The sequence below is a fragment of the Arvicola amphibius genome, chromosome 3 (genome assembly GCF_903992535.2).
Source record: "Arvicola amphibius chromosome 3, mArvAmp1.2, whole genome shotgun sequence".
Lineage (NCBI taxonomy): Eukaryota > Metazoa > Chordata > Mammalia > Rodentia > Cricetidae > Arvicola > Arvicola amphibius.
This window is the reverse complement of record NC_052049.1, coordinates 22,923,740-22,935,905: the sequence shown is the minus strand read 5'-3', so window position 1 is coordinate 22,935,905 and position 12,166 is coordinate 22,923,740. Positions and strand designations below refer to the sequence as shown.

General features: G+C 42.6%; 1 protein-coding gene across 2 annotated transcripts in view; it reads left to right on the top strand.

The window, feature by feature from the left end:
* The window catches only part of LOC119810195 (A disintegrin and metalloproteinase with thrombospondin motifs 12-like), a 136,241-nt gene that overhangs the window by 84,868 nt on the left and 39,207 nt on the right, over positions 1-12,166 (top strand). For both annotated transcript variants that reach the window (XM_042054792.1, XM_042054791.1), the window contains exon 3: positions 5,413-5,548. In XM_042054792.1, the coding sequence (XP_041910726.1) occupies positions 5,413-5,548 (136 nt within the window). The remainder of the gene's footprint in view (positions 1-5,412; positions 5,549-12,166) is intronic.

Here is a 12,166-nt window from a genome sequence, read left to right as displayed (position 1 = left end):
AATTTAATTCATGACTATGTATTCTGTTTGCATGTATGTATTTCTACCACGAGTGTCCCTGGGGCCCATGGAAGCCAAAAGAAGGAATTAGATTCCATTGAATTGAAGTTACACATGGTTGTGAGCCACCAAGTGGATGATGGGAATGGAATTTGGTCCTCTGTAGGATTAAATTTTAAATTTAATTTTAAATAAGTTTCCCATAACACTCTCTAGCATACTAAGATTCAAGAAGCCCAGACCAGAGCATCTCCTGATGTCTTCTTCTGTTTGCTGACTGCATTCTTAGTCTTTGAAGACCCACTTCAATGACTGAATGGGTGGCTTTTTGTTTTGCTTTGTCTTTAAATCCATTCCAGTTTTTCCTTTTATGAACAAACAATAGTGAACCTATGGGAAGAGCGCTCAAGAATCACGACAGGACAACTACATTTAGTTCCATGTATTACCAAGTAAGAAACGAAGATCTTTTCGAGATAGCTAGCTCTTCTACCTTTTTACGAGCAGGGTATTTTTCTTTCTAGAACCAAACACTGTCTCCAAACGTGAATAGCTGTGTCACACATATCCCAGGATGAGAAATGAATGACCTAGTCATGGAGGAGGTGCTGTCAGTGTGAGAAAATCTGCAGAGAGACATTTACTGAAGGCCAGATGTGATTTAGAGAAACTTTTCCTGCGTTACTTCATTAGTTCCCTAGTGTAACTGCTCAGCAGAAAGTATGCCACCATCCCAACTTGACAGATGAGGCCAGGGACTCAGAAGGACCCAAATTACTTGTAAAAAGATGTATTACTTCTTCCTGCTGGAGTTGAATGGTGAACTCAAGTCTATTTGTCCCCCAAGTCTGGCTTTTTTAAGTGGAAAAAAACCCAGAATTTATATTTAATAGCAAAGAAGAAGAGGCTATGGCTTGGTGGACCTGGAGCCTGGAAAACTAACTGATAATGTCAATCTTTTTTGAAGAAATCTCAGCTTAGAAACTGCTCTTGCTTGTTCCTAAGGTATGGCCTAAAAGTCTGCCTCCTGCCCTGTGCTGAATATTTAGAGGGGAGCTCCTGCAGGAAGGCCCTAGTAGAAAGGAAGACTCAGGCTTGTATCATTTCTGCTCCACTGGGACTTTTCTGCCATCCCGTTGTGTGTCTAGTCCTCAGGGATCATCCACCAGTCAGTGTGGTGTCTCTGGTCCTGCCTTGTCTTAGTCCTCTGGGAAGGGTTTTTTTTCCCATGGAGAACAAAGAAGATCAGAAAAATGTCGCTTCCAGATGTGTGGAGAGTTATTTAGATTTGACAATGTTGTACATTCGGGGTGTGGATTATAAGGGCCATTACGTTATCCTTATCTCACCGATGTCTGAATCTGAGATGTGGTTTGAAATTAAATGTAGACTTAAAACTGATTGATTTGCTTTACAGAAGCTGCTCAACTTCAGGAGGTCCCATTTATTCAATGTTGCCCTTAATGTCTGTGCAGCTGGGGTTATGCGCAGGAAACGGTTCCCTGTGCCCATTTGTTGTAGAGTACTTCCCACTTTCTCCTCTATCAAGCTCAATGTGTTCAGATTAATATTGAGGTCTTTAATCCATTTGGACTTGAGTTTTGTGCATGGTGATAGACACGGATCTACTTTCATTCTTCTACAGGTTGACATCCAGTTATGCCAGCACCATTTGTTGAAGATGCTTTCTTTCTTCCATTGTGTGCTTTTAGCTCCTTTATCAAAAATCAGGTGTTCGTAGGTTTGTGGTTTAAGATCCGGGTCTTCTATACGATTCCATTGGTCAACTTCTCTGTTTTTATGCCAATACCAAGCTGTTTTCAATACTGTAGCTTTGTAATAGAGTTTGAAGTCAGGGATGGTAATGCCTCCAGAAGTACCTTTATTGTATAAGATTTTTTTGGCTATCCTGACTGAGAAGCAAAGGACATTGGCGCTGGGCTCTGATTCTTCTGCATGGACAGGCTCTGTGGGAGCCTTCTCAGCTTGGTCGATCACCTTCCTGGACCTGGGGGGAGTTGGGAGGACCTTGGACTTAGCATAGAGTGGGGAACCCTGATGGCTCCTTGGCCTTGAGAGGGAGGGAGGGGAGGTATGGGTGGAGGGAAGGGGAGGGAAGGGGGAGAAGGAGGGGCGGGAAGAGGGAGGAGGAGCGGAGGGAGGGGGAGGAGGAGGGAAGGAGATGGAAATTTTTAAATATAAAAAAAAACCATGAGAATGAAAAAAAAAACTGATTGATTACTGTCAGACATGTCCGTTGAGGGTGCTGTTGATGACAAAGGGGGACAGGAAACTTCTTGGCTGACGATAATCATCTTTTCCTTCATGTGATTGTTCCCTTTAGGAAAGATATACGGTGCCTTGCCAGTTATGGTTCGTGCACATCTTTCCATGTTTGCAATGCTATAAAAATTATTTAAATCACCTTTAAAGGGTCGTGGTGTTTGGAAGCATCCACAAGTATTTCTAAGTTAGTTAAAGCAGATGAGTTGATTTCCACAAGTGAGTTAGCAGTGTTCCGAGGCTGGTAGACAAAGAAGGAAGAGGAAAACATGACAGAGAAGGGAAGGAGAATTAATCTGCTGTGGGCTGCAGCCAGGGCATTGTTCTGCATAGGTTCCTCTGACCAGTGAATTCATGTGTCTTGTCACTTGTTCCCACAATCCCCTTGAAATGTAGGAGAAGGAAATGAACTGTAGGGAGACCGGGATGCAGGTGGCTTTGTCCATTCAGAGTCAGCTGAAAATAGATGATTTTTCGGGATAGCCTGCTTCAGGCAAAGTGTGAAGCCAGCCCTCCCATTGGGAGCCAACTGTAGTTGGACATCTACAAAGAAGAGACCAATACACTGGGGCACTGGACTTCCTGGGCATCACAGACACATGTGTGTATTTGTGATTCGGAAGACACAGTGCACAACACCCCTACTCTGCTCCGCGTACCACTGATGTGTCTTCATCCTCTCTCCTGCCTCCCCCTTTTCCACGACCCTGTTCAGTGGGTCTTGCAACTAGCAGCCCCAACTGCACACTCACAGGTCTTTTACTCCCCTCCCCTGGGGAATTAATGGCTCTCCAGAGGCTCCTTCCAGCCTCTGTGAACTATTGAGACAGATAAGATGATGATAATGATGATGTGTGTGTGTTTGTGTATGCCTGTGTGTCTGTGTGTATGTATATGCCTGTGTGTGTCTGTGTGTATGTATATGCCTGTGTGTGTCTGTGTGTATGTATATGCCTGTGTGTGTCTGTGTGTATGTATATGCCTGTGTGTGTGTCTGTGTGTATGTATATGCCTGTGTGTGTGTCTGTGTGTATGTATATGCCTGTGTGTGTGTCTGTGTATGTGTATCTGTGTGTGTCGATGTGTGTATGTGTATGCCTGTGTGTGTATGCCTGTGTGTGTCTTTGTGTGTATGTGTATCTGTGTGTGTATGTCGATGTGTGTGTGTGTGTGTGTGTGTGTGTGTGTATGTGTGCACGTGTGTACTTGCAGGGATAACCCCATGGAGGAATGCAAATGTAAGGCCACTTTTAGGAAAATGTGTGACCATCAGGCATTCTTGGTCCTATTGCTCTTAGAACAGTCAGGCTATCAGGTGGATTCTGTTTGTTTCTTCTCTACTATTTGATCCAAAGTTGGAGTCTGAAGAATTCTCGATTAGCCTTCCTTGGTGGTTCTGTGATTGTTTCCTTCAGGGACATTAGTATTAGGTTGATAACAGTGCACAAATGACCACAGGGCCCAGGCTCCCTGAGGAGCCCTGGATTCTGCTGTTTTTGCTATGACACAAATGAGCCTCATTAGCAAGAGGCAGGCTTTCCTCTCTCTTGTTGGTTTCTGACTCACGGCAAAAATGGAACCAAATCTCCGTAATGCATGGAGCCTGTTGCCACTATCTTATTGCAATTACTTGGTGCTCTTCTCCGGGCCTTGTCAGTCATTTCTGTCACACAAGTTCTTCTCAGACAAAGCTACAGAGAAAAAAAAAAGTTCATCTCTCTTAGGAGATATCAGACTGAAAACAAGCCGGAGGTTAGAGGTAAATCATCTTGTAGGCTATTTCCGCAATATCATTCTTCATACTAAGAATATTTTGAGGTTAGCATCAAAACAGAAAACCATTTGCAAGACTAGTGTTGAGGTCTGGCTATAGTCCTGTCTACAGTGATATGTAGCAGAAGAGAAAGAGGAACTTAGAGGGACACCCAAACGGAGAAGAGCCTACCTTGCCTCCCGTTTGCCTGGGTTGGTCAACTAGTCTCGTCTGTTGAGTTGAGAGGCATTAGGCTGAGATGGGTGGAGTGAGGAGCTGGAACCCGGACACCTTTCCCAGTGTCCCTAAGTCCCCATGTTTATAATCCTGATACTGTAAAAAGACATTGTCAGAGTCTGGAAAGAGCATAATGCAAGGTAAGACCCTGCCCTCCTCCAGAAGTCCTGTAGAGAGACTCTCATTTGCCTTTTACAATAATCTGTAATTATCCCCATGTTTCAGCTGAGATCTGAGGAACTGGGCAGATCATTCACCCAAGATCCTAAGTGAGGGGCCAGTTCGGGTTGAGCCCAGCTTCATTCCAGGGTCTAGTGTTCTTATAACCTTGGTATAAAACAGGTCACTCTCAGTGGTGGACCCTTTGTTTCACGCATGATGGGATTGGAATCTTGAGATGTTTTGTAGCCCAGATGACATCAAACTCATGCGTATGAGTATATGCTAAGTATAACTGGCATGTTTCACCATGCCTGACAGCAAGGACTTTGCTAAGGACCTCAAATGGGTGCTAAGAAGTTTTCCTTAGGGAAAGCGAGTAGAAAGAATTGCACTTACAGATCAATTGAATTTCTCATGGGCCAGCATTCTGAGCTATAGAACTGAGCCCCATATCCATGAATAAGAACAGCCTCTTTGCTTGGAACATGACAGAGGGCTATCTGCTGGAGCAAACACTTAACAGTACGTTTGTTTGCCTGAGTAAGGAATTAGACACATCCAGGAAAGCAACTGGGTGACTGTATGGTCGTATTATCGCCCACGGAAAAATGTTCTGTTATCAGGGGGTTGAGGGCATGTGTATGGACTCCTTGGGTGTGTGCAGTGGCACTGGCTGGTTCATAGATGTCCAGCAGTTGTTCTAAGGAAGATTCAGAAACCTGAACAACTGCATGTGACATTTTGGATTCATGTGGACATGTGGACATATTCATTAGCATCTCAAAGGCATCCATGACCAACCATTTAACACTTGTGATCAAAAAAATACATTTGATCCAACTATTTGTGTGAATCGGAGTCTGAGAACACTGGTTTGGGGATTTCCAGAGATTATCAAGGGCTACGTAATGTTTCATTTTAGTAATTTTCTTTGCAGAGTTGATTCAAATAAACCCTCTTATTGAATATATTTACAGACTGGAGTTTTCCACCTACCACATGGAGACTTTTTCATTGAGCCTGTTAAAAAGCATCCGCTGACTGAGGAAGGGTACCACCCTCACGTCGTGTACAGGAGTCCAGAGACAAAGGAGCCCACCTGCGGATTAAAGGGTATTGTGACTTCAGCATCTTCACAGACAAGGAGTGTTCTGCTTTGTTATTTTTTTAAAGCATGACCTCTTCAGCCAGCTCTGATGGGTGTGACTGTAAAACCCAAAGATTTAGGAGGCTGAGGCATGAGGATCCCTAAAGTCAAAGTCAGCTTCGTATCCAGACCTATCCTGCATTAAAAAAACAAAACAAAACAAAAAAACTCTCTCCAGAATATCCTAGAAAGAAATAGCATGGAGAACTAATGCTTTAATCATTAACAATATGATATTACATTAGTGTTTGTGTAGACTATTAGCAAACAGCTGGCAGCTCTTCGAGCTTGCATATGGAAGGCAGATGCAAATGCTTGATAATGATGTGTGAAGATTAACCGAAAAGCTCATCAACACATTATTAGATGATGAATTTAGCAATGTTTCTGGCTACACTGTTTTGTGTCTGATGTTGGCTAAGCCACATTCCCTGCTCCCTGGGCCTGCTCCCCTCTACCTGCCACCTGTCCCCTTTACCCCCTGCCCCCTGTTCCCCTGTCCTCCTGTACCCTGCCTTTCTGTCTCCTGTCCCTCTGCCCCCTGCCCTCCTGGCCCCTGTCCTCCTGCCTCCTGCCTCCCTGTCTCTCTGCTTTTCTCCTCTTCTGCCCCCTTGTCCCCTTCCCTGTTCTCAGGCATGATCTGAGCTGTTCCTTTCTTTCTTGTCTTGGGTAGTTAGGATCTTGGAGGAGTTAGGGGAAGAAAAAAACATGGTCAAAATATATTGCGTGGAAAAAAATTTAATGGAAAAGGATGATTTTATCCTTCCCACTTTCAAACAATAAACAATAAAATGGTTTTCACAGATAAACTGACCCAACTAATTTCATCGCAACTTCACATTTTCTTTAATGTGTAGGGAATAAAAACTATGTCTAAAGGGCTACTCAAAATCAGAATATTTCCTCATCTATTCTATTGTCTGTTTCTTCAGAGAGAAGCTAACAGTGTCAGAAGGACCAAAAGAAACAGTATTATTTTGTGTCTTAAGGATCTGTCATTTTCACAGGGGAAAGGAATGAGGAAGGAGTTAAAGCAGTGGCTTCTGGGCAGAGCCACTGAGGACAGCTACTTTGTAGTCAGAGCGTGGAAGGATGAGGGGGCATGTGAACATGCTCGATAGAAACATTCCTGGGAGTTCATTCCATATAGTCTCAGCAGTGATTGTAAGCCATAGGAAACTCTTAAATGTGCAATGGTTTATGTGCATAAAATCAAACGACTGCTTTAATTCTTTAACCCTAGTAAGTGATTGCAACTGGGTTCTACATTATATAATTTGCTGTGTAAAGCTTGTAGCAAGCGTGACAAGAAAGGAAGACACTAATCATCTGGCTGATTGGATTGCCGAAAGTGCCAATCCACATAATCTCGATGTAAAATTTAGGGTACTGTTTGTCAGAAACCCAATCACTGGCTAATTACCCCGTTCCTATTATGCTTCGGGTAATGGAGACTGTGTGGTGTGTGTGACTTTGTGGCTTTAAGGTCGACTCCCAGGTTTAGATTGCCAGCATAGCTAGAATTACTAGGTCAATAAGTGAATGTGTCTGGACCGTTGTTTCATGGAAAGAGTTAAGACTGTTTCTCACCTACCCACCTCGAACACTTGAACTCCCTGTTGAGAACTGGACTGATAACAAATGCACAGAGGGGCTGAAGAGATGGCTCAGCATGTAGGGTATTTGGTGCTCTTGTAGAGCTCCCAGATTCAACCCCCAGCACTCACATGGCAGCTTAGAACTGTCCAAACCTCTGACACCAGGGAATGCTGTGCCCTCATCCGGCCTCTACATGTGAAATACATATATACATGCAAAACACTCATACACATAAAATAAAAAAAGAAAAATGAGTCTTTTAAACAATGAGTTGATTATAGCAAATGTTTAGTCGTGCAGGCAGAAGAAAAGATAGGAAAAGAATAGGGTTTACAATATCATAGTCGCGATTATATCATACAATAGTACAATTATAATACTCGTCAAATGATTTTATATTGTGTTTCTAGGAAGACCTTAAAACTTGGCACTTATCAGTCCTCCCCTGGCTACTCCTTCATTAGAATGATCTTCCTAGTGTGGTTTTCTCTAAGGATACTCTAAAGGTCTATAAAGGATACTTTTGTTTCCGCCTTTGAACTCTAATTGATCAACCGTGTTCTTGAGGACAGAGACCGTGCCCAGCGAAGCTTCTTCCAGCAAGGCAGCAGCTGTGGCTCGGAGAAGGGAGGCAGTGCTCAAAAGCATGAGACTGGTGAGAAGCAGTGCACAGCCAAGTTCACAAGCCACAGTGTTATTACAGCCCGGGCTTGGGGCTACTTCAGCACTTCTTAGGTCTTCTTTCAATATTGATCATGTTTCATCAAATATTCCCCGCAGTCCTCTTAGAATGCATACAGGCAAGTGTGTATGAACTAACAGATCAGTCAGTCACTGAAATGAAACAGATACAGACGGCACTTTGTAGCCAAGAAGAAGCCAGCGTGTAACAGTTTACGCTATAAGCAACACTAATTCAAAGAAGAAAACAAACGAGCCTTCCTAGATATTGAAGAAGTATCAGTTGTCTGAACCATCTCTTTCCGAGAAACGATACTGTTTAAATGATAGCTAAAGTGACTTGAGACTATCTAAGGAGCTCATGAATATTCTCAAAATATGGATACATGAGGACTTTTATAGCCTCGGTAGAGTGAAATGTACTTGGTGTTGCTGAATAGTGTTCTTATTCTATGCCACCCTGCAGGAGTTAACTGTGGGCAGTGGTGTCCTTGGCGGATATTAAAACACACTTCACACTTAGGTCAACAGATGCTGCAAGGCTGAATTAGTGCTGTGAGCACTGAGCCACCTGGCCCCGTGCAGAGCGTTCTGGCTTCCTAATGTGCTTCATTAGAAAAACGGATGAATCCTTCTCCCCTAAAGTCTGACCCTTCGCATATTCTTATTTTCCACACATAAAAGTATAGAGGATTTGCAGCTGTCTCAATATTTTAATGTGACAGTGGCCTCCTTTGACTTAATCACTTTAACTGTTTCCTTAATCTGCTGTGCCAGAGTTGTCTGATATCCTGACTGCTTGCTCTGTCCCGCTGGTTTCTTATTTTCTCTAAGATCAGCTTTCTGGAATCAATGCTAAATTATGGGAAATATGCAAGATTTATGCTTTTTTTTTCAGTCAGTCAAGATGAGCTTCTTTGTCTTCAGGTTATTGACGAGATGTGGTCACACTGAGTGCCTGTTGGGTGGAGATGTCTGGGAAGCTGGAGATGTAATTAGGCAGATGAGGCAGATGGCAGTGGCTACAGGGTTGCAAGCGGCAGGAAGCATCCTGGCAGATAAGATCAGAGTCTGAGATTTCGCTCATCAGGATTTCAGGCTGGCAACACCTAAGCTTGTCCCTGGCATGCAGGCTTGTTTTCCAATTCATCTGCTCATCCAACAAATGTCTGCTGGGTATCTCCATTACGCCAAATGCTTCCCTGGGCTCTGTGAATACAGTTGTGAATAGCATATAACTCCTGGTATAAAGCTGAACACTGGGATAAAGGACATGAGTTAGTATGCATCCAGTCCTGGCCTTGCCTTTATAATGTATGGTAAGATCATGAAGAGATGTGGGATATTAGGACATGGACTGGGTTTTTGTTACTGTGTGTTATGTTTGTGCCAGATCAGCCACCATTTATCTATCTATCTATCTATCTATCTATCTATCTATCTATCTATCTATCATCTGTCTGTCTGTCTGTTTGTCATCTCTATGTATCATCTATCTATCTGTCTGTCTGTCTGTCTATCATCTATCTATCTATCATCTATCTACTATCTATCTATCTATCTATCTATCTATCTATCTATCTATCTATCTATCTAGTTATTTATTTATTCTGCTGCTGAGTACTCCGTCTACACCTGATCCGGCCTTCAGTGTTTGCAAACTGCTTCCAGGTTTTGACATTCTATATCATTGTGTGGCACAGACCATTCTTGTCCATGTTTCCTAGTGTAGGTTTGTGGGGATTTCACCTCACCTACAGGCGTTCTGTGAGTCTGTTATACTACTAAGGAGAGTGAAATCGAACCCACAGAGTATCCAGATCTAAGGCTTCACCAGATGGTCCATAATTGTGTTCCATGGCTGATGCTCGAGTGCATGGCTGAGACAGTTTCTTGCTCTGCAGCCTGTCTGATTCATGGTACTCTGTCCTTTGGATTTTGTCCCTCTGCTGGACAGGAAGTGCTTCATGTTAAAGTTGCACAAAAGCTGCTTTGAATTTGTGACACACATACCCAAGAACAGTGGTTCTCAACCTGTGGGTTGCAAACCCTAGAATGATCAGAAAACACAGATATCTACAAGACGATTCACAACAGTAGCAAAATTGCAGGTATGATGTCATAATGAAAATAATTTTATGGTTGGGGTCACCACAACAGAAGGAACTAAAGGATCACAGCATTAAGAGGGTTGAGAACCACTCTATAGAGCAACTCAATAGTTTTCTTGCCTGTACTAAGAACAATGACCCAGATGGCAAAGTATTTATGTATTTTCATGTTTACTTTTCATGTAGTCTCTAATATGACTTTCTACCTATGTATGCCTTAAACATGTCCCGTGTCCCTAGAGCAGAAGTAGGCAGCAACAGACACCCCAGCTTAGCTGCTATTGCCCTGGATCAGTCAAGATTTAACCAGAGAAACAAAGCCAGCAGGAAATGTATTTTGAGATACTCATTGCAGAGAAATGACTTGAGCAACAGTTACGGGTGAGTCTTGCAAATGTCTGATCTACGAACAGGCCACCCAGAAAGGGCATGGTGGGACTGCCGTGTCCAGGCGAGAACAGCTGTCCACATGCAGAATGTCTCCCTCGAGAAGCTGTAGCTCTATTATGAGGTCTTTCAACTGGTTGGAGCACATCACTAGGTTATTTAGGATAATTGCCTTTACTTAGAGTTAACTGATTATGGATCTTATTCACGTCTGCAAACGCCTTCACAGCAACCCCCAGCTTAATGCTTGATGGCAGCACTGGGGACAATGCCTAGCCATGGTGTTATGAAAGATAATACTGCATCTTTTGTGTTTCTCATGAATCTTTTATAAATTGGTATTTTTTTGTCCTCTACTTTCGATATCTGGGAATTATCCTTTGTCTTCATGGTTTTGTTGTTGTGAGGTGCTTAATACTGGGAGAGTTTCCAGGCTATCAAGCCCACATTATGCGAGAGATCAGAGTCTCGGGGAGTTACTTGGAAGTGTTTATGGTTTTTTTTCTTCCCAAGTGATTTCCCAGATATCGAAGGAGGCTGCTTGATTCATTCCTGGCTTCTCAGCCTTGAAATAACCACACAGAAACAGTATTAATTAAATCAGTGCTTGGCCAGTTAGCTCTAGCTTCTTATTGGCTAATTCTTACATATTAATTTAACCCCTTTCTATTAATCTGTGTATTGCCACATGACTGTGGCTTACTGGCTAAAGTTCTGGCATCTGTCTCAGGAGGGACTACATGGCTTCTCTCTAATTCTTCCTTCTTTCTCCCAGCATTCAGCTTAGTTTTCCCCACCTACCTCTATTCCCTGCTCAGGCCCAGGATAGTTTCTTTATTAACCAATAGTATTCATAGTAGACAGAGGGGAATCCCACATCACACACATTCATTATTAAACATTTACCAAGGGGTGATACCTAGTGCAGCATTAACAGTAGACCATTAGATTATTCAGCATATAGGATCAGTAATCTGATAAACCAGAGCAAAGTTTTACACATAGGCACGTCTATATTTTTGTTATGATTTAGTTGATACCCTGTGAGCTGAAGATGCTAAATGACCTGTATTCTGTTTCAAGCCTAAATGTTCTCGGTGGGCAGCACCATTAGTTTACTTTTAATGATAGCAAAATTTCTTCACTTGTCTTGGACTTTTTGAACCATTGACAGCCTCATTGGAAAGGGATCCACAGTAGCTCATGTGTTTGTTCTCCTAAGGGACTGCTATTATGGGTGAAAGAGAATTGCTGTGTTATATTTATTTTTTAATTTTTTTGATTATTTTTAGTCTGTAGAATGGCAGGTGCATGTACATTCACACGATCTGTTTAATGAACTAGTAGGAGTTTGGGGAAAAACACTTTGGGTTTGCATTAACAAAAGGAATGAGAACACTAAGAGAAGTATTTAATTAATGAGCTCATAAAAATAATATTATTGACTTTACTTCATAATAAGTAGATTGAATGGTAACTCTGGTGGTTTTGTTAGGATAATAAAGTCCACGGTTATGACTTTAAAAACTCAGAAAGCCAGAGGCTGCACCATACTTGCTCCAAGCCATGAAGCTATCTCAACTTCTAGCTTGAAAACTATTTGTGTCAAATGGACTGGACTTCAGGACCTTATGGCTGAACAGTTGGTCACAACCTTATAGAATGGTAATGACCTCTGAACCTAGAATACACACAGCCATTGGTTTCTCATGGACCACAGAAGGACAGAGTCTCATCTCCATCTGCCACTGCGATTATCTTCGTGGCATGCTTCTAGTCCCATTCAGATATTGTCCCCTGCGATTT